The 24,006-nt window shown below is 40.4% G+C and overlaps 1 protein-coding gene across 1 annotated transcript; it reads right to left on the minus strand.

Moving 5' to 3' along the window:
- Positions 1-1,587: 1,587 nt before the first annotated feature.
- On the minus strand, positions 1,588-13,376 carry LOC135473248 (MAM domain-containing glycosylphosphatidylinositol anchor protein 1-like). Its single transcript, XM_064753094.1, has 8 exons — positions 13,355-13,376; positions 12,597-12,707; positions 12,049-12,173; positions 8,174-8,384; positions 4,105-4,128; positions 3,118-3,408; positions 2,004-2,030; positions 1,588-1,715 (listed from the first exon to the last, which is right to left on the minus strand). The coding sequence occupies exons 1-8, from the start codon at positions 13,374-13,376 to the stop codon at positions 1,588-1,590; spliced, it is 939 nt and encodes a 312-aa protein (XP_064609164.1).
- Between the last annotated feature and the right edge of the window lie 10,630 nt (positions 13,377-24,006).

Raw genomic sequence — 24,006 nt, forward strand, 5'->3', positions numbered from 1 at the left:
CTTCAACATTTCCCGCGAACACAAGTCGGTCCCAAGCTGTGTAAAGCGCTGTGAGCTACCTCTTTGCTTTATACGAACACTACTATACCTGATTTATCCATCTGATTTGTGTTTTTTTTATTTGTTTATTTATTTATGATTTGTGTTTTACGCCGTACTGAAGTATATTTTACTTATACGATGGCAGCCAGCATTATGGTGGGAGGAAACCGGGCAGAGCCCGGCGGAAACCCAAGATCATCCACATGTTGCTGACAGACCTTCCCACGTACTACTGGATAGGAAGCCAGCATAAGCTGGACTTGAACTCACAGCGACTGCGTTAGTGAGAGGCTCCTGGGTCATTACGCTGCGCTAGTGCGCTAATCAACTGAGCCACGTAGACCCCCAAAGCTACCACACAGAAGCACTGACATATCACAGAAAAGAACAAATATAATTTAAGACGTACAGCATAGAGAGTAAAGCCAGGGAAGCGACGACAGTGTGATATCTGGAAAGTGATCACACGTAACTGGTGAAATACGACCTCTCGGCATTTTACCACAGACCGGGCTTTATTATGACTGTTCATGTAATAGTAGTGATTTACATTCACCTAAGGGACGCGTGTTAAGAGTGTTAAGCAGAATTAGGTTAAAAAATGCAGTTATATTAATTACAATTTATTAGACATAATTGGTCCAGAAATACTCAAAACAAGCTGTGTTGCCATCAAAGGCTGTGTTGTCAAAAGCCTACACTGCTGGGACTGACTTGTTCAAGGCGGGAAATTCTCAACCCATGACGCATTGTCACACAAATGTAGTGAAGAGACTGAGTACTTATAAGAGGGCTAAATTCAGAAGGTCTTGTACATAAGCAATACTATGACCTGCAGAGAATACCGTAAAGATGATAAATCCATCGCATCAGTGGCGGTGACGCGACAATAGAAAAGATAACAAAATGCACCTTTATAGTGTGTATACCCTGCTTTGTAGACCAGCATCTTCGTACCGTCTTGAAAATGGCCACACACACGCTTCCAGTAAAATGGGACAAACGATGGATAAATAATCCGCCTGAAACCAGCACTTTGCCAAGTTTATCATAGTTGAGGCTTTTCTCTAAGTATGGACACTTTCTAATTGTTACTGCAGTTTCGAATCCAACATTCGAAGTCAAACTCTGCAGTGGCTGTATTTCTTGTCGTTGGAGTGCAATGTCATAGATGTGTACATTCTACAGGTAGAGTGCGAAATCTTGACCGTCAGCAAGGCTTTACGACAATGTTTCGCTCTGAAATTAAAGCGATTCTACAGAAGCTTCACTTGTTCCTGAATCCTTGTTATTCTTAGAATTTAATATGGTTCATACATTTCCTGGAAATTTCACTGTTAGTTCATCCTTAGCCTGCACCGTGTCATAAGCGGTCACCTGAGATCTCGGAGTCGCGAGATTGCCGACCACGTGATCGCCTGGCCATGAATCGCTCTGGCGGGAAATATCATGAAACAGCTTCTCTGAAGTTCAGCTGCAAGTGATGCACAGGATTTCTCTATAAATTTAACCAAAATATAGCTCTGTAGATCACGGCACCGAATATCAAGAACCCCAAACAACCCTGGATAAAGCAATTAACAACGCTGTTAATAGGAAGCGGATGTTGGTAGAGAAGTCCAACCGCGCAGGCGCCCTGTTACTCTTTGAATTTGTGTTCTCCTTCGCTGAACCTTAAGGAAAAACAATAGTAGAATTTTGTTTTTTATCTTTGCATTCATGATGAAGCGTTATCGGAAATTCTTGTCAGAAATGCTTCGTGCAAAAATGTGGCTTAAGCATTAAGCAAAGCAAGCCTTTCTCAATACAGGGTAACTAAAACTTCGATTGAAACTCTTCGACCGACATTTCGAAATTTTATAACGTACTTGACTCTTTTTAGGTTCTCTAATAATACAGATTGTACCACAAGTAATTAAAGAATCGAACGCCTTTTGAAAGAGCAAACAAGTGACACTTACCACCCCTTTTCTTGTTAATACTTTGTGCTGCAAAAGAAAATATAGCATTAATGTCAATGTTGACCTCAGTAAACAGAATTTACCCTTGTAGTCGTCGTTGTAAAAAAGAATATCTCATCATTGTAAACAAAACTTGATAAGGAAAGAAATTACGTCATCATTGTAATAATGGCATAATAAAATACTGAACTATTGAGTCAGAAATGAAGATTTCGTTTTGGGGAGTTACAATACTTGTGTATTAGGTGAAACTTATCAGTGGATCTACCGTGTTTCTTTCTAAACTGGCCTATTAGCAACATCTGCTGTTACTTTACGTCTAGAAAAAGATGGTTACATGTGTGACTGCGTTTATCTACATGTATATCTATGCTTGGTTTACATAGTGCTTAAAAGGTTTCCAGTCATATGACGACGAGGAGTTGTTAGGTGTGTGTGTACATACACTGTGTCATCTTATGGCAGGGCGAGTCCATGCCGTCAAAGTGGTGCCGCCACTGAAGTATCAAGCCCAAGACATCAGAAATGACACCCCACCCAGTCATATTGTACTAACACCGGGTCAACTAATACCATATTTAAAGTCTATGTTATGACCCGACCTGGGTTTGATCCCGGGTGTCCCGCCGAGAGGCGGAAATGTGCACAAATGTAGACGTGGATGCTGACAGAAAAGACAAATCACAGACCAAACAATATTAGCTCATATGCAAAACGATGCCAACGATGGCAAATGCCAAATTCTCTTCATTTTGCCAGACTCTGTTTGTGTTGAATACAAAAATATAAGCTTCTGCATAGCAAGCTAAGTTTCTTATCGATTAACCCGTATTCATTAATGTATTCAAGATGTTTTCACTGATATCACTGAAGTCAGGTTTATGGGTGGAGAAAACCAGAATGCTTGGAATAAATCACCACACTCATTCACTTCAAACCGAAGCTGAACAAACGAGAGTTTGCTTCGAACACACGACCACAATGGTAAAGGTTCATCTGGTGGCTGCGCGCCAGCGCTGTAACCGTCTGAGTCGTCCATCCAGTTTTGACGATTAACTCACGAAAACGATTAAAAGCTCAAGTAAAAGTGAATGAAAACAGATAGTTTACTTACTATTGAGAACACTGACATACATCCTGGCAACTTCCACATCAGTATTTCGACACAAATAAGTGCCAGAATCTTCTATTTTACTATGCTCTATTTCTAAATAGCTTGTAAATGTGTTTGTCCCCGTCACTTCAAACTTGGATATAGATATCTTGTTTGCGAAGTTTGGTGTCATTTTATCGCCATCTTTAAACCAGTCCAAAGCTTGTAAAGATTTGCTCCCTCCGGTGACGTTACACTGCAATTTGATTGGCTGGCCAACGTCAACAACTTCTGTACCGCTGATTTGTATGGCTGGAAAAGAAACATTTAAATAGTGAGGTTGTTGGAAAGACAATGTCCAAAGCGTTGAGACTCATCCATGTGTTTGTCCTTTTTCCCCATTGCTAGTTATCATTTCAATACCGGCTACTTACTCACAGTACTAAAATAGTTGTACAAAGAACATAATACGTAAGATCAGAGCAGCGACGACAGTGTGAAAGTTGACAAATGGTCAGCAAGAAAACCTGAAACACAGCCTCTTAATTTACCTCAGTTGGGGATTTATTGTGACTGTAAATTCCCATAGCACTATGGCTTGAGCATAGTTTGGTAAGAAAAGAAACGTCACGATCTTACTTGTAATTTATTAGACGTCACTGGTTGAGAATTATCAGTCAATTTTGGCCATTTTAGACAACATTATTGGCATTTCAGCCAAAGCCGAAACAGCAGGAACTGGGTTTTGATCACCCGACTTCATCGTAGGGGCTTGCTGGTCGCAGCCAGCCAACCCATATATCTGTTGAGATATCACTTACCGCATTTCAAAAAATGCGCTGATTACTGCTTCACTATAGCCATCTGAGCAAGAGAGGCTCCTGACAGCAGATTGCAAATAAGTGTTTTTTGACTGATCAGCCAAATTAGCAGCGCGTCATTTAAACACCAACGGCATCATTTGTAATATATAAATGTGATTTCTGATGAATCAGTTTAATTACTTACACGGCTTTATCTGACTCGGAGAATCTGAAAGTAAAAGAATGAATGATGCGATTACATACAGGAACGATATGTGAGATCATCGCAGAAAATTGAACTCTATCATCCGTGTAAGATAAATCTAGGCCTACGCGCTGATGTGAACGCTTTTTGTATTTATTTACTCTGCTGTAAATGGGATGAAAATATAAACAATAAATCTCAAATTTCAACGAAAACATTAAAATCTAGCGCTATCCAGAGTGCAAAACGGTATGTAAAAACATGTCAATATTTTGCCTTTCCCGGAAAGCTTTCTTTTCCATGCTGAAAATCAATACCTGCATCATTAAAGTTCAACTCACAGGCAGAATAGAAATTGACAACATCGTTTCCATTCCAAAAGAAAAAGCGGACATAGTAAAGCAGAAAGGATAGGCACTGGGAGACAACTGGTACAAAGGCACAGACTATCTCAAATACGGTGACAGCATGACAGGTTATAATGTACAACAGGGAGCAAGAATCTACAAAATAGAGGGCTTTTCATGATGTTCTCTTGCAGCATTATTACTTACGGCTGGGTCCAAGCTTCTTATCTCCAGTAGCTCTGCGTTTCGCTCTGATGATTTATCAGTCATGTCTTATTGTAAACTATCCCATGTCTCTGTCCGATTTCTTCCCACCTTAATGCTCGCGCGCCGAATAAGTGAGTACGGCTTTAAACACCAATAAAATAAATAAGCAAATAAGCCAAAAGGCTGTCAGTTACGGCCTTTTGTCAGGAGGTTTGTCAGATATGTGCATCTGCCACAAGCAACGGTTTCCCCAAAACCCTTGCAATAGAAATTTATTTACATATTTAATGAGTTTCATGCCGAACTGAAGAATATTTTACTCGGTTCTTGTGCCTTTGAGTCGGGAAAACCAGACACAGCCATGCGAAAAACACGGTATCTGATAGCTACAGCTATCTGATTCGTTCAGTCATTCGTCAATCGTTTTTGATTGTTTTTAACGCCTTCCTAAAGACTATTTAACTTATACCAGTCAGTTTTATAGGTGGTGGAAACAAAAGTGGCCAGTGTAAACCACCAACCTTTGGTAAGTTACTGACGAGCTGCATGCCGCACGTGACATACAGACATGCGTACAATATCTGTGGAAGACAACTGGCCATCAACAAGCCGAAGGCTGCGTAAAGAGCCATGCCAGGAGAGTCTTCCTGCACGAATTGTCACCAAGGCCCAACAAGCAGTGAGAGTGGGCGAATCTACAAAATCCGTGTTCATGCAAAGGTCGGGATTGGACTCGCACCCCGTGTGTCATAGTGTCTGAAAGGCACGTGTCTCCATCCACCAGACAACGGCTCTCTCCCAGATACTGACAAAATGCACTATATTTTTCGAGACAGGTTTCTTATATCCCTCATAATACTCGGTGTTTTCCGAGCATTTAATCATTTATTATTGTAAGGCTGAACTAAAAGACGCTGTCAGCACATGCTATTTATTCACTAGATTGGTGTTTTACGCCGTACTCAAGAGTATTTCATTTATACGATTGTGGCCATCATTATGGTTGGAGAAAATCCGCCAAAGCCCGGGGGAAACCCACGACCATCCTCAGCTTCCTGGCAGACCTTCCAACGTACGGTCGGAGAGGAAGCCATCAAGAGTTGGACTTCAACTCACCGCGACCGCATTGGTGTGAGACTCCTGGGTGATTGCGCCTGGCTGGTGTGCTAACACCTCGACCAGGCAGGTCCAGGTCAGTGTGTGGCAAGGAATTCAAAATGATAACGGCATCATTGCGTGATATGGGAACTACTGATGCATGCACTAAAAATCTGAAAAAAAAATGCAAGATATACCTGCACATATGCCAATATATCGCAAGCCAATTCTTTGCCATAGTGCAAGGAAATTTTATGTATGATATCTCAGTATTTTACCAACTCAACATGGAATTGAATGTCTATCACAGGAATAAATAAGTTACCTCTTGGCGGGGAAAGTTAGTCCCCGTAAGTAAGTTTTCATAGTATTGCGATAGTTTTAATGCTTGGCGAAAACGCTAATCACATGGCGGACAATGAGATGACAAGCTTGGTACAACACAACATATTAAACATTCAGTTAGAAAAGAGTGAGGAAAGAAGGAAAAACATACACGCATTCGTAAATAAACAAAACCAAACTTTTCTTCGAGGGTGTTGGAATATTAAGCACAGGTCTGCCAATGATAGCATGATTGTCGTAGTTTAACATGAAGTTTATAGAGGGAAATGGGTCGTTCCACATGCAGGGACACTTCAAGCTGTAAGAGGCAAGAGACCGTTGGAAACTGACCTGGAGCTGGCTAGAGAAAGACAGATGGAGTAGTCCGCAGTCTGGGCTTTGTGCCAAGAAGTACAAACACTTGAAGGAAGTGAATTATTCTGCTGTTATTATTCATCATCTTGAGGTGTAGTATTTTAAGATTTTGTCCAGACTGAGACGTAGAAATATCCGTGGAAGTCTTCGATTTCATTCTATTGTCCTGCAAATTGGTTCTTAGGACAAATGTAAAAAATATAGTGATATTTTGTTTTTACAAAAAATTGCATGTAAATGGCCTTACTCTTTCAAATAAACTCTTGATGAAGCCGAACAAATTTCCCATCAGTTATGAAATATGAGGTACACTGGCAAAAAAAATATTAGAGCTACGGGAATCCTTTTTTGAGCAAATATATCCAGAGACATGCGACTTCAGCTGAGTCTTTCCCTTATACAGCCGTGGTCAGCTTCCTGTTCGCTGGCAGGGAACAATGATCAGGGAAACAAATCTACCTTCATGATATGAGTCAGGGTCATCCTTAGTACCTGCATAAAAGTGTGATGAATGATTGGTCAAAATGAGAAATCAAAGAAAAAAGAAAATCCCCAGACGTCTGTCAACCAAAAGGCATACATTTCATCCATATTCGTGAAACCACATCCAGGGTAAATACACTAATGGCTAGAAATCCGATTCAGCTTACCAAAAATAAAGGCACTAGGTACGGTACAAATAAGTGCAGCATTTAATTCAAACTCTACACATACGAATTACAAAGTGCAAACACTGACGTCTAGATTAGCCTACAGTAAGCGAAATATCATTTATTCATAGCATGGAACTACGCTCAGATTTCGCCAAAAAAGTCATGCAGCATGCACCACCTTTGTGGTATTGGAGGATATATCCGGTCAAACGGATTAATGCATAAATAATATAGGTTGTCCCCAGCCGTGGAGACTAATGTCGAAATTGCGCCCTGGCTTCTGGAAAATCCCCAGCGGAAAGGATAGCACTTGTAATATAAACTGATAGAAATGATTATACGTGCATAATTCAGCATGATGCCGTTGAATTATAATGAATATTACATGCCTTTAACAGCTTCCTATGGCAAAGGTCAGTGTTTGCAATTCAAATCAAAGCGTGACATCCACGTAAAGTTTGACCCAGTAAGAATGTGGTATATGATCTGGGTGCTTCGGGAATAGCTATTGACAATTAGACGCCAAAACCGTGCTAATATCTGACTTGGAAATGGTGGTCAGTAAAGATATCACTTAAGCAGACGACTGTATCAGCTCACGAATGGATTTAAAGAGTACTGATAACAGTTCTGTTGAATCCTGAATACTCTGACCATCAGTCTGGCTGTTTAAGGCCATCATGGAAGCTCGAGAATGGCTACTTTAATAGCGAAGAGTTCAGTTGCAACAGCCTCATAAGTTAACTCCTAAACCCTGATGGTAGCAGAGCCGTCATGGCCACTATTCCCCACAACAAAAGGCCAATACTGTTATGGGCATTTCTCCGGGGAAGTATTGATGGTATAATGGGGATAAGAGGACGTAGTGGAATATCGTTATCACAAAGGTAATGGGACGCATCCGGCAGTGACCAGCCAGCCGAGCTCTAGTCCAACATCCACACACATCGGGCTGATGGTATATTAGCCCGGGATGAGGCCCGCAGAAGCGATTAACACGTTATGGGGAACTTGCCAGCGAGGCTTGCACAGTAGCTGATGAATGTGATTTGAAAGTATACTCACCGTTTACACGCAACATGATGAGTTTAATGAGGTTGCTTTTTGAACTGATCTGACATTCGTAAACTCCTGCATGTCGAGGCTTCACGTTTTTAATATGGAGTTTCCAATGGCTTCGGCTCTTGTCATGGGTTACACTCAGGCGAGGGTTTTCTATGTATGGTACCAGGCCGATGGTCAGAGGATTGGGTTCAGAGGCCTTCCGCCAGACAACCTGCGTGGCAAGACAGAAAACAATTAAATTCTGGAAGACTTTCAATAGGTGCTTGGCGACTTACTCAAGAATTTCTCACTTGTTTAAAAAATCTCAATCGAACCAACAGGAGTTGGATTCGAGCCTGCGACCTCACTTGTCACCGACCGATCCACGGCGGAGAGAAGAATTTTTTTACCGGTACAAGATATTTCTTAAATCTGTACAACAGATCAGTAAAGTCTGGCATAAAATCGATAGCGTGAAGAGAAATACAAGGGTGTTTATATCTTCATTGTTATCGCCATATGAAGTTTTTAAGGGCCTGGCCTTGGGTTAAGGCCCTTGAACAATGAGATTGCGTGTTCGAATCTAGCTGTCGCTGTTTCAACTGCGGCTTTGTCAGGAGGTTTGCCCAGTATCTCAGCATGGTGGTAATCATCAATCAGTTATGCATCCATACATTCAGTAAAAGGCGCTGAATAACCAACCCACTAAGCAACACTAAGCCGAGATATCTACAGCTGTAACGTAATCCTACAGTACAATGTGTTATATTTTACATGGAGACATTGAAAAATGCGATGGGTGATATCATATATTCGTCATTATGTTGTCGCAAAAGTTTTATGATCCAAATAGCACGTTTGAATATACTTTTTGACGAAATTCTAATGAAAGTGAAAGTCAAGAATTTATTCCAGAGATGTTCCGTCACGAGACTAATAATTGTATCACGGAGACCTTTCGAACTTACAGCCGTATCTAAAAAAAAGCTGCATAAAAAATTCAAATAAGTTGTTATATAATTGTCTATGTCAATGTCTACATATTTTTAAATTTGGAAAAACCGCTTTCATAAATTTCAAACCTGGCGATTGTTTGAAACAACAAAGTATTATTTTTATTATTCACCGGCATACATTTGATGTCGAGAGAGATGATTTCAAAGTCAAACAGATTAAAATTAAAACCAAAAAACGTGACATTGTCTATGTTATATGTTTGGTGCTATGAATATATGGTGCGTATTGTCTATGTGGCTTTCCCGTAAACATTCATTTCACTCCATCAACCTTTGTGCCAAGCCCACCGTGTTGCTTCTGCTCGACCCTACGCCTCGTAGACCCTCATGACAAACTTGGCCGGACTGTAATTTCCGATGAACTGAATTAATCGAATTATAGACTGTATCGGATGAGCTTCAGACAGATAGCATTGTTTGTAATCAGGTAGGAATTCCTGTATATGTTTCACTTATTATTCCTCGACGATAAGACATCCACAATTGTAGGCGTGCCCTGGAAGAGCAAGGAAATTGAATTCGTCCTGTCATTGATATCTAGCTCCTTTATCCAGTTGCAAATCGCTTTGTCTCAATCGATCACAGCCATTGTTTATCCTCAAACATAATCTATGTTTTTAACAAATGCCTTTTGCTGGAATTCTGGGTCGCTTATCGGGGGAACAAGTGCTAGGGCAGTGTTATACGAGTCGCTCCATTCAGGCAAGAAATCTCTTTTCCGAGCCTAATCTCCACAAGGTCAAAAGCAATTAATTGAAACTATCATTGTGCCTTGAGCATTGTGCGTCGGTAGCACCGCACCGGCGTCTGAACTCCCTTGCCAAACTGTCAGTTTTCCGGACCGGAATCGATGTCTGTCTTCCGCACGCTGCCACAGTCGTGTATATACGCAAGCTACGCTGCCATCCTATCATACCAGGCCATCTCAGTGCTCATTTGTATTCTCTTGTCAGGACAAGACATCAATTCAAACCACAATAAACGAGTGTGTTGTGCAAAGGTGGAAGCGCAAAACGTAAATCAAGTTCATAACGCGTCGAGGACAAGAAGAATCCGTCCTATCCGGTCAAGTACCAATTTCAAGAGAATTGGACACAGGTCTCATTTTCTCGTCCTGCAAAAGATCATCCCAAGTCAGTGTAGACAAGTGTCAGCGAGCAACTGTAGCTAAGAGAGCTCTGGTTGTCAAGAGAGCTGGTTATGGATGAAGAAAAGGTAAAGAAGCTGAGATCTGTTTTAAGGAATGTAAGCCTCTTGGAGGATGCACAGATAACTTGGTCTTACGTGATGGAAATCGGTTTTGTTGAATACAAACGGTATATAGCGATATTTACCGGTACTGCGTCTCCTAATCTCAATCTTTCACTGAGAACATTCGGTGAGAACAGAGGAACCGCGCAGACTGTATTAACTTTATTTAACATCATCATGAAATTAATGGCTAAGCGGAAACTTATCACACCTTTAAAAAAGTTTAAAATAACACAAAGAACAATAACAACATACCAGTAACACTGTACCGAACTGCGTGTAAATTATCTAGCCCGTAGGCAATGTAGTAACGCCAGTGTCACCGAAATGTTGACTTTTTCAATGAAAGGTGACTGTAATTTCAATATAAATGAATACTAAATGATGCTTGAGAAAGATTTCTTGATAAAATGGGAATCCGATCACAGACATGCGACAAGCCCACCTGAGGCGCAAATTGGCATAAAGTCTTCTTGTTTTTTGTCCCACCGCAGCTCTGGCAGTTCTGATAGCTGTTTTGGAGGTCAAGAAAGGTAATCATCTACCTTCTCAACAAATCACTGATGTACAACTAAATGGTGTATTCTCCATACCAGTTTTATTTCTCCTATGTTTTCGCTGTCAGTTTTCTGGCAATGATTTCACCAAAAAATAATGATCTGCCAAGAAAGCGCCAGAAAGCATCTTACATCTGATATATAATATAATGTCAGTTTCTCCTAACGCTATTGGTTATCTTGCCAGACTGTCTCGTTCATCTTCTCATGATAGTGCGTTTCACTTCACAGGAAGAGCTAATACATGTGATTACGAGTTATAAAGTTGCGACTACCGAGTGGCTTCCCTTTGTAAGGAATACCTTGACATAGCGCAAGTAAAATGGCTACAAACGTTAGCAAAAATTCTATGAAATAGTTGTGCAAGATGGTTGCTGTAAAATGTGACATACGTGTTCTCTCAACGGTTTTCAATTTGGCTAGCTGGTGTTTTCCCGCCTTTAACGATATGCAACCACGTAGATCAATCTGTTGTAAATCGCTCATATAAGGCTTTTAATCTGCTGTTGTAATATTACTCCGCGGGATTCGAGCATATGAACATCTATAACGGGGCTAATTGCAATATGTAGAAAACCCAGTTAAGTGCAAAGAAAGCATTAAAATAAAGTATATATAAGATGCAAGACATTTAAATGCTGTCCTGGAAAATAGTTTTATTTATGCTTTTAGAAGTTTTCCAACAAAGTAAAATAGTTTTAAAACAATAGATTCTGCGGTGGTGTGTAGTGACCCGGAGGTATTAGTGACCTCACATTCATACTTTTGTGTTTGAAAGTGTTTGCTATAAGGCTAATTCAACGAATACATAGATGTATCTGTGTATTCACAGATGTATATGCATTTTCAATAACGAAATCAAGCCGCATGTGGGTGTTAAGGGGAAAAAACCTGATGTGACGTCACCGGTCCCAATATTGTCAGAGAAGGCCACCATAGGATCCGAAGTATCAAAAGTATTCTACTAGGTTGAAAAAAACTTCTATAGAAAAAACCCTGTTTTTACTGACAGTGTTCTTTCACCTAACATATACTTTACGCTTTCTCTGGCTTTAATCTTGATTTTACTCACCACTCTGGCGCCGAGGTTTTCTATAGAACACTGAAGGATAGCCTCCTCTCCTTTTGTGAAAGTCACGTTAACTGGGGAAGGAAGGAAGCGAGGGGTCGGCAGAGAGTTGTCGCGAATTCGACGAGCTGAAAACACAAGGAGTAAAAAAGTCAATTAGCTCAACACTTGTCAACGACAGCAAATAGTGCGTCGATAATCAAAAAGGTTTTGTCAGGGAAACAGTTCATTTACCGGATTCAAGGTTTAACACACTGTCAAAAATCCGTGCGCTGGAAATGTGAAAATTTGATAAGCAGCACCGAGGACGGACAGGAACCAGGGAAGGCACGTGTCCGTTCTATTTCCGGCCTGGTTGTTATGGGAGTAGGGGTAATAACATGCAGGATGCCTCAGAAAATATATGTAAGCTAACAGAAAGAAATGTCTTGTTCACCAGTTTTTATCAAGATTAAGCTGCACTGTGAACAGTATTTATTTACTTATTTATTTGTTTAATATTTGCTTATTTATTTGACTGTTGCTTAACGCCATATTCAAAAATGGTTTACTGGGGGAGTGGGAACTGGGGGAGTGGGGAGTGGGAACTGGGGGAGAGGAGACTGTTGGAGGGGGGACTGGGGGAGAGCGGACTGGGGGAATGCCGAGAGTAACCCACCGACCTGACGAACAGATATGGTGGACGGAAAGTGGTCTTCAACGAATTTTTTACAGTGTAGGCCCACACGAGTGTCGTCTACGGCTTATAGTCACGGCTTATTGTCAACAGCGCAGGCCCACACGAGTGTCGTCTATGGCTTATTGTCAACAAGGCTCCCACAAGCAGTGAGAGCGAAGGAATCAACAAATTACCCTGTATTAGTAGGCTATTCACTCCATGACTGTTTCCCTTGCAAGCAGAGAAACCATGCGTATGTGAGAATTGAGTTCACTAACATTGCATATCGATGTGAATTCTCATCCAACCTCACAAAATAATATTGTTATCACAACGACAATCTCTGCGTTGTCCCTATTAAGGCCAGCGAACACCCCCTCGCCCCCCCCCCCCCCTCCCCAACAAACACAATTTTTTAAGTTCATGGGACATGTCCAATAAAACTTGAATAAACACGTTAGAACACTTTATCAAATATCTTGATGCCAGCTTCCATCGGGTATTTTTGGTACCAATAACAGTCACATATTTTGTATCATACCATGAACCCAAACATTACACGACCCAGACAAATTCAGCCGATGTGACCTAATATGTAAGATACGTAATACAATTCTAAAGCATACATTGATGCATGGATACACTAATTACCCATGGGGATAAACCTCATCATTTTCAAGATTAGATCTACGACATTGTGTAACACGTCATGTGCAAATATACCCTATATGATTTTTTCCATTTCTCATGTGATGATGTATGAAAATATGTTTACCTGTATTGTGTTAGTTCACTGTAAGCTTTATTGCGCAGAATACTTCGAGGTGTAGAAATCACCAAGAGGTTGACATACTCAGAACAAGACTCAGAACAGCTAGTTTGTTTTACATCAGTCTTAAGCTCGGCATACATGCAAGGACGCATCGGAATTGAATGTGATACGTCAGCAATCAGGGGACTCTGTGTTGAGCTCCTCCCGCCACAATGCTAACCGCCGTCGTATATGTGAGAAAATCTTCAGTATGGCGTAAAACACCAATCAATCAAATAAATAAATACTCGTCAGGAATCAGTGGTGATTTTTGGCCTTCCACTTCGCCGTACAGGTATTCATAAAGATTCGGAATACCAGAGGCCAGTGCATTTGTGGAGTGGCGTTGTTTTCCCGTTTATAAATGAAGGAACAGCAAAATACCGTTAATGTGTGATGACATATTGTTGTTTTGGTTCATCTGATACCATATGTCCTCACATTATTCGCTTTATTACGGCTGTATTAACATGTTATGTTTAGCAGAAGACCCAGTAAACATCACAGAAGTAGATCCTATTTGTTCAGTGTTCTCTTATTGAGAGCACTGCACTGGTAAAATACTGAGTTGTAGAGCAGACCCTGATTCTGTTGCACTGACCAGATATTCATTAAGTGTCACCGGTTGACGTGCATTTACCAAACAAACAATTTAAACGTGCATGAAATAGGCTAGTTTATTAACATCACTTTGGTAATTCTACGACACACATAAACATTATCTCTCTCACTGTCCTCCCGTAGAAGCCCAGTATAATGTGCTCGGGCTCTACGTCTCCGGAGAAGAGTTCATCACTTCCGTGTCACCTTGCATGTTTGTTTATTCATGGAAACTACACATTGTAAAATAAGAGTTTTTATAAGAAGTTTTCGCTTCCATGACGGCGGTGAGGCTTGTGGGTGGAGGGAATTGGAGTGCCTCGAGTAAATCACCGACATTTGCCAGGTATCCCGACGTAATAGCTCAGTGATAAAAATGTCCAGTTCTCGCGATCTATGCATGATGGGTTCAGTGCTTTGAACAGCCTTAACTGACTTTGTTTTTTATTTCCCGGTAGTGTTATGAATCACATGCAATTGACCTGGTTGACACATTGGCCTTTACTTACGCATGTCTCGCAAAACCATTGGTAATCGCCGAATGCAGTGAAAATGGTGATAGCGATAATTATTTGTTAATTATTTGTTAATAGAGTGTCTTCATGATACGGGATCGTTATGGCATTCATTGGGAGTCCATGCTGAAATTCCGCTTAACCCGGGGTTATGGGCCTGGTATTCATCGTGTTGAATTAGAACGCGACGTTGGATATATGAACAGTCACAATCAAAGCGCAGCAGAAATACATATTTTGATTGTCAACAATTTAAAAACTAGAATGGCACACGCTTTGGATGCTGATTTTATTCATTCACTTGGAACATTCTGTTCCATTGTCATTAAACTGTTGACTGTTTCTTATTGCACGATTCCGTCCTAATTTCGTATTTTGTATATACTTAGTTCCTTGTACGACGTATTGGCAGTTGGCCTTTCGGTTATTTACCTGTAAGGTCCATTTTAGTCGACCCTGGGTACACGAATGCCCTGTTTCGACGCATTCATCCAGAAGCCATTGACCTGGCTAACAGAACACTGTAGTCGAGCGGGTGCAAATAAGGAGTAAGATAGAAACGTATAAGGAATGTTCACGCACCTCAACTGTGCTTATGTTAAGACAACAGTGAGTTTACAATTCTAGTTAGATGGCATCACAGCGTGCCAAAAGTGTCTACAGCACATTTGTCAACTGAAAGTGCGATTAAAACATATGCATCTATGCGTCGAAGCAGACATTCGCATAGAAGCTGTCAACCAGGACTGATGTCCTTTGTGCACAATCGCAACGGCAATTCCCAAAGCGAAGTTTAACATTAAGCATCAAAGACATAAGAAAGTATATAACGTGTCAAATTAGGACGAAATCATGCAAAGAGAAGCAATCAACAGTTTTCAATGATGATGAAAAGACGCAAAGAACGTTGTGGGTGATTAAGTAAAAGTGTTCAAATCGTGTACCATGCTAGTATATGTTGTCGATAATAAAATAGATATCTCAGTTGCGATTTGATTGCAACTGTTCGTATATCCAACGTGGCAATCGAACTCAACACCATAATGACGTCTCCCCTAGTCCCGTAATAAGCGGAATTAGACGCCATCATGAAGCAGCGCGCCAGAGATTCTGGGAGCTTTGTCCATACTTAACTGTAAGAGAATTATACTCATTGTAAAGAAAGTTAGGAAATTTAGAGCATAATTTATCCTGAAACAATCTGTGAATATAACAGCGACCGTAAACACAAAATGATTTTAGTCGCAAATAAACATATATGGTTATACCAGCGGTATTTTGATAGATAACCCCATATACACTGTGTTCCCTTTTGCCTCAAACCTATGAGGTGGAGCACATTGGTAAGTCCGTGTATTAATATAAATATTAAATTTCTAGTGTCTAAACATTTGTTTATTTCTTTGACTGGTATTTCACGTCGTACTCAGAAATATTTCAGTTATACGACGGCAGCCAGTATAATGGTGGGAGAAATCCGAAGGAAACCCACGACCATCCGCAGGTTGCTGATTATACCAAGGCTTAGGGGATTATCGTCGGTAGATGTCATGTATTTTTCCGATGACTCATATACACCTGATTGCAGGCCAAGATGCACGGTCCTGTATGTGTTCAACTATGTCTACTTGCACATTTTAAGCTGTGCATGGTCGTGGGTTTCCCTTGGACTGAGACAGTCTGTACAGCGTACGGCGTAAAATACCAATTAAAGCATTGATTAATTAATTAATTAAAGATAAGCATTTTGTTCTTGCTGCAATCTGGCTCGCTATTGGGGTAATAAGACTAAAATAGTTCCTTGGCTGCATTTCTCTAATACACCTGATCCACTTTAGGCTAAACCTTCTGTCCGTGGTAAATTGCGATTTCTGGTATCATAATTTAGGCCATGTAGCTTAAGGATCATCTCTTGAATTCATCTAGATAAGTAAGTGCTGTTTATATATAGTGTAACTGAAACATCGATAACGAAACATAAGTGAAGAGGAAAGTGAAAGTAAAGCAGCGACAAATGCATTGTACGGAAACAGAACAACTAGGGGAATGACGTGTTTACATGTAAGGAAAGATATGCGGGAAAACTATCGTCCATGGTTGTCTGTTCACTGTTACTTTACTGCGGCCTAGGATTAAAGACCAGCTATTATGCTGCTTATTGCTTAACGCAATGCTCAGGAATTTTCACCTATACAATGGCGGCCAGGTGTACAGCGGAGGAAATCGGAATGTCTCGAGTAAAGAATGAACCCTTAGCAAGTTTACTGATTATAGAAGGCAAGCAGTCTCAAGTGAACGTCATGTAAGACCAAACAGGAGGACGCTGCCGGTAGCTTCTTGTCACCAAGATCCTATGGGTCTATGCGTCGAAACAGACATTTCGTATACCAGCCGTCAACAAGTAAGTATGTTCCGGGTCAATAATTACAAGTTGAACTCCCTAAACGACGCACGGCACAAACCATCAAAGAACCTAAGGAAAGTATATAAAGTGCAAAAGTACGAGGGAATGATGCAAAGAGAAGCAGTCTGTTTTCAGCGATGTAGGGAAGACGCAATGTATGTTATAGGAGTGTTGGTCGATTCGGTACCGATACTCGAAAGACAGTGACTCTAAAAAATGACTGCTTCCACTATTATAAATAAATTATAATAACTAGGTATTATTATAATATAAATTATAATAAATAAGGTAAACATTATCTATTCTCCTGTGTACATCCCAGAGACGGACAGATTTTGGGTGCGGTGGTCGGCATAGCGCTTGATGTGTCAAAACATGTAAATCCGTATTCATCACTCAGTAATAAATTAAAGTTAATTCAGAGTACTCCAGTTGATGTCTTCTGGCACGTAGCCTACTAAGTCTTGGTCATCGCGCACCGTCATTACAACTATCAACTCATCCAAAGATTTATTGTACTCATAAGCCTGAGAATAATGGCGTTTTTGGATGTCCATTGGACTATCGAAGCTATGGGCTATTGACTGGTCAGTTGTCGCCCTAGATCTGGCGGGACTAATTGATCCGAGGTATAGATGTAGACAGCAGAGAATGACGGGAGGTTTGGCTGTCATTAATAAGTCAGGGAATATGGGTAACAGACTGACTGTAATTAGCTAGTCATCATATCGCGACCGAACAACTGTACGCGAACGTCACCAAAGTGGCCTTACCGTCGGCCATAGACGACGAGTCCGTGTGATTGTAAATGTGTCAGTGATGTTCAGCCAGACATGCTAGTGCTAACGAGCGAGATATTACTCCGCGGGGAATTGTAAACATGCGTATAAGATTAAACTAAAGGACACAGGGCTTGGATCAAACCGCGTGTTTCGGGGCTATCAAATAACTCTTCTGGCACAGTAATACGATCTTTGTGTTCGTGAAACACTTCAAAATTTTTGTAGGCCAGCCATGAACACATGAGTCCCAATTGGCTGCTCTTTTTTTTTACCCCACCGTTAACAGGCGATCATTCACACCGACTGTCAAAAGACTCCAGGGATAGGCGCAATTAAGTAATTGGTCGGCCAGTTGGTCGTATCAGTTATCCATATTGAACATTTTACCATGTCAATAAACTCCACCCCATGGCTGATATTGGTGCCTGACGATCTTTGGCGAGATCAATATTCCGGGCTTGTCTAGACCCCACCAACATGTCAACCGGATCGACGGTCGGAAATCACACCTCCGTAACATGTTCTGGCTGCTGCGCAACATCAATGGAAAGCCAAACTTCAAAGGGGCCACGGTGGCAATTTGCAGTTTATGTGCAATCGGAAAGAGCGTTTTCAATTCAGTCAGCATTGGCTTGGAGGGATTTTAGCTTAATCCATGGAACATAATACCTGTCTTGATTGTAAATGCCTTCTTAATTGGTTACCATGATTCGACATCATACGGAGCATTAGGCAATATTTATTCTTTGTTAAATAATATCCTTTGATTCTTTTTTAAGTTTTCGAAGTTAGAAAATCGACGTTTTTTTTTTCAAAAGAGATTTTGTGTGGCTTTATATCTCATTTTGGACAATTTAAGATCTTTAATGGCTGCTGGATTGGATAGAGACGGACAAAATTGGAATATTAGAATGCAAGAACAAATCGAATGTATTAACGAAAAAACCTGTATATGACCGGTTTACATTACCGAAAATGGCTATCGATGTAACATAACTTTGATTGAGTTGAAGTTTCCTGAAGAAGTTTTCATCGGACTGCAGGCGCTTTGTTTGCGATCTTCATTAAAAAGAGTTTGTTGGGATATAAAGGACCTTTGCAAGGCCATAAATTTACGCGTCTTAATTTACTTTCAACTTGATAAGTACACCGAACCCAACAGCGTAGCTGTCCTGCAATTAAATATTAGATTAACTCTTTACATTATCTTTCGCATCACCCAATTTATCTTTAAAGGAAAAACACATTTCCCTGCAGTTCCCATAGATCTAAGCTACAACGCAATATGTGCAGCTGTTTTCTCATCCCAGAGAAAGTCACTTGCTCGAACTTACATGTATGTCACAAAGAAGTGGTTTTAAATCTCGCTTGTACTAATCAAGAAAGGACAAATAGCTGTGTAAATCATTCGGTGTAAAAGTGTCTCTAAAGCGGTTGTACTTCCTGTTGCATCCGCCAAACTGACATTACAGACCCGTGCGTTTTACTCCCTGTGCATGGGATCAGGGTTTTATTGTTGGTTCTCGTAAAACGTTAAATACCAGTCGAGTTGACAATGAATACACACCGAAGCCCAGTAAATTACACTTGTTTTATATTTCTTTACAGGTATAAATCAATACTACCACTGAAGGGAAAAGATTTAATTGCCTGTCTAATGAAAACTGGGTCCTTTGTTTGGGTCGACTTCCATTTAATTTGTATCCACGTTAGAGTGCATACAAGGTACAGTTCTATTATGAAGTTAGCACACTTTGGAGAATTATTTCTACTTGATAGTGGGTAGAAACGATTGATTATACTGTGAAGTGTGCGCAAAATGTTTGAGGCAAATAATTGATAGTAGTCAAAGCGGTGCAGTGTTTTCCACTGAATAGTCATCGATGCTTTTCCATTCTTCAGGTAGAGTGCGCATGGGAATGCAATAGCTTTAATAGCTATATTCGAGACTCTGATCCTTATCGACGTTCTATCCCATCTCCCCCACCCCCATTTGTACATGCTGGCCGCTTCATGTCCATTGAGCACGACCTATCTTTTCTTTAACTTCCTGGCTGTTGAAATCATGCTACCATAAAATATCCGTTCATTGAACGGTCAAATCCATGTATAGCTAAATCAAGGTAGGGAATTGAATCGAAATTTTGGCAATCTTTTTTTGGCTGTTAGTTGTTGACCTATAAATGTGTTCCATAGCCTTACCTTTGAGATATATTGTAGGAGATGAATATGTGTCATGCGGGCTGCATTAGAATGTATGCCTCGAAACAGACATTCGTACACCAGCCGTCTACCAAGATGGACGTTCCGGGTGAACCTAATTGCAAGGCTAATTCTCCAAACGACGTTTAACACAAACTACCAATGCACTAAGAATATACAGTACAAAAATAGGATTGAATCATGGAGAGAGAAGCAGTCAACAGTTTTCATTGCTGTTGAAAAGACGCAAGCTATGTTCTGGACCAACGATTTGCGCCAAAAATGGCTCTCAACTGGTTGAGCGATTGCAAGAAAACCACAGTTATTTATCTGTTGTTTTTTCTCCGTTTCTTTTTATATTGCTACGTTATGGCTCAGGGGATCAAGTCTCATGTTTTGTTTAAAGAGCATATTGTTAGGACATTTATTAATTGTTTCCCATATCCTGAATGAATGAATGCGTGTTGTGTAAAACTGGTCTGTTATATTGCCCGACCTGTGAACTGCATCTATCCATCATCCAGCCCAGGGCTGACAGGGAAGGCAGGTGGACTAAAGGGAAGCTGGTGTGGGTTGCCTACATTCGTTGCATCCACGAGTCTAGACGTCACCTGACTGTTATTTCATTACTCCGGGCCTAAGAGACGTAAGGTGTGATCATTTTCAAAGTTGTGAAGTTCAAAGCCTGGTAGTTCCATGAGGTATTTAGAACCAGGTCGTTTTCACATCTCAGCTGAAAATCATCAGTGGTGGTTTCAGACAATTTGTGACATATAGTAAGTAGTAGATAGTTCAAACCTATCGATCAGCATTACCAACAAGTAATCTTAGCACAGGTTCGTACCTATCTCTTCAATCGCATCTTCCCCTCAATAGACTTTTTGTCAATTTAACGCACTTCGTTTTTTTTTGTACCTTCAATCGTGATATTACGCTGATGTCTGAGGTTTTAATGCGTTACTTAGTTTGCATGTCACGATACAAAACGAAGTATAAGATCATGATACCCATGTAATACGCTTGTCCAGAGAATGTCCTTAGACTATGATGTTTGCGTGAAAACGGAGTGTGTTTAACGTCGTGATGTAAATGTTTGACATTTGACTGCAACTGTGTTGAGGCCAAAGCCCGACCAGACCTAAACCATGGGGCCGATTCCACAAAGCCAGTTTTGGCTTTAGTGAAAAAATGAATTTTAGAGCTTATAAATGAAAAATGATTTTAGAGCTTATTTTCAAGCCTTGTAAATTAAAATTCTGGCCACCCCATCAATGTTATCTTAAGACGAATGTGTGAAAATTTCAACTTCCATAACCAAAAACTAAACATTGTGACAACGTTTTAAAGGCAAGAAACTATATAAATCGGGAAGTAAAACTGACTATAGCTGTGAGTGACAGTTGCTGACACACAAGTAAGGCTAGTTCTCTTTTTAGTTCCGTTTAACTTTTCTTTTCCTGTTATATGTCAAGCGTACCACTTATAAAGCTCCAAACATGCCCTGAAACAATATATGGGTCATAAAATCGAAAATGATAACCTTCTCCAGTCACACTGAAATATGTTCCCCTTTTATGCAATAGACACTGTAGAGTGGGAAAAATCACTGTACTACAAATGTAACTTTCTATAAAATTACTGAGCACAAAGTTATGTAATCAGTTAAGTACATATATAATAAATGTTATATGCCTTATGCCTTATGTACATGTACTTCAGCTAAGCATAACTTGTTAATAATAACGATAGCTAGAGAACCACGTTCTCTCAATCAGGATTCACGTATGATTTCGCTATAGTAATACCATAGCTTAACAATTATCTATTCTAATTCACGATAACACAAACTTAATCCAAAACAGCCTATATCTTTTCTCACATAAAGAGTATGTTGCGAAAGGAAATTAGAGCCACAAAAATTGGAACTCCTCCTCGAGGTGCAACCTGTTCTCCATAGTGACTGCGTTAGTTCATTGTATTGTGACGGATACCTGACAGACTATAGCAGAAGTACGGATTTCAAACTTGCAAAAAGTAGCAAAACTGATCACATTATAAAGTTTATTTTTTACAGATGAAGACAAACGTTAACCAAAACGAAACTTTGACAACACGTAGAAACACAAATATTTTTCTAGTAACCGTTGATCTTCATACTGTAAATTAAAGACACAGTGCCTCGTTTGAACAAAAAAATTGGCTTTTTTCATTGAGAGGGCGTTTTCGGTTGTTACTAAGCAACCATCTCTTTTGTGGTCACATAACTGCTATGGGTGATTCGACCAAGGTTTGCATTTCTGACTTGAAAATTTACAGAATTGTGCTGGGGTTTTCAAATTTGCACTTTCTTATCATACCTCTGTTGGGCCGATTCTCCGCCTTATCGTACCCGGTCCTTTTTGACTTAAGTTAGAAACGTATGTGTGGAATTGGCCCCACAGGTTGTGATCGATGTATATATGAGACCGGCGTGGAATGTTATACAGTGGAGCGTGAAGTCGTTGCGTGAGCAGGGCGTAGAGGCCAAAATGACCTAACTGCGAAACAGTAAGACGATGGTCAAACGGGAATCTTTTTAAAATTGACCACGAGGTTATTAGGGCTGTTATTCTAACATACTCTCATCGAAGGTGGCAACTTCACACGGCTTACAAGAGTAAAGCGGTATTTAGCCACCGTAGTTCACACCTCAAGTCTTCGATGAATCTCCGAATGGTCTTTGTGTGTTCTCTTCCATTCTTTCTGAGCGAATCAAACTCGCTGGATTTTAAATTACTTTATCCTCACGTTGCGGGGAAAACGCTAGGCGCGAAGACTGAGAATGTCTCCCGAGATTCCTGTGGTCCCTATGTAGTTACCGTTAGATCTTTATCGGCAGCAACCACGAAGTCGCCAACACGGAAGCAAGCAGTTATCCTTACTGAAAGTAAAATTGCGCAAAGGCAAAAATAGAAGCACTTTCAGAATGATCAAATAGGTTCGAATTAACGAAGCACTAGAAAGGGGTTATGAAGGAAGCGAGTCAATTGACACGATAAATTAAATGTTATTCACAGCAAAATCGATGGAGACAAAAACCAAGCTCACTGAAATCGATAAGCAATCTATAGCACACTGTCATGTGATGTAATCGGGCCTCAAACGAGGAACGCCCTGAGATCCACTCAAGAGAAACTAAATCCTCGCTAACAATTTGCAATCTCAAATGTGTATCGCCAAACTATTCAAGGTCTTCTACACATGAATGTATTTATTCGTGTTTATATCCAGTTCCAAACTAATAATAAATAAATAAATAAATAAATAAATATATAATAAAAACGAACCACATGAATTCTAAACTGATTGTATAAGCCCATCTTACGACCGTTATGCTTCCTTTCTCTTTTCGCTTTTATAAAGCTGACAAGTTTTCCTTGAGCAAAAGTAGACAGGTGGCAATAGGATAGGTTAACTCTGGCCTGGGCACAAACACCTATATACGTCAATCCAGAATCCATAAATATGCCATAGACTAAGGTTTTAAGGATACACTTGTGACATATACTTTATAGTTCCTGTAGACAAATAATAGAGTGTACCTTGAGTTCACCTAGTAAGGTCTGATGGCCACTGTTGCACCACGCAAGTTAAATGGACGTAAAGTAATTAAAACTGTCGCTTTCCCGTCTACAGACCGCGTGTCTAATTGATCTGCAAATAGTTTCTGGGTGTCTAGGGGACAGATAGCCAAAATAAGAACGTAAATTGCGCCCACTAGAGTATTCTAGCTCGTGTACGAATTCGTTGAGAACCGAAGTGTCTTGGGCCTCAGTCTGTATAAAATAGGTAATTTCATTCAAGTTGCGGCTTTCATTACTACCGTCGCTGTTGGGCGTCCTTCTAGCCGGTCATGGACGACAAGACGTGGTCAACCCTTTCAACGTTACGGCTTTCCAACATCGATTAGATGCTTCAAGACAAACCGTTCAATGGCAATATTTTCCTTT

This window comes from Liolophura sinensis, chromosome 8, assembly GCF_032854445.1.
Source record: "Liolophura sinensis isolate JHLJ2023 chromosome 8, CUHK_Ljap_v2, whole genome shotgun sequence".
Taxonomy (NCBI): domain Eukaryota; kingdom Metazoa; phylum Mollusca; class Polyplacophora; order Chitonida; family Chitonidae; genus Liolophura; species Liolophura sinensis.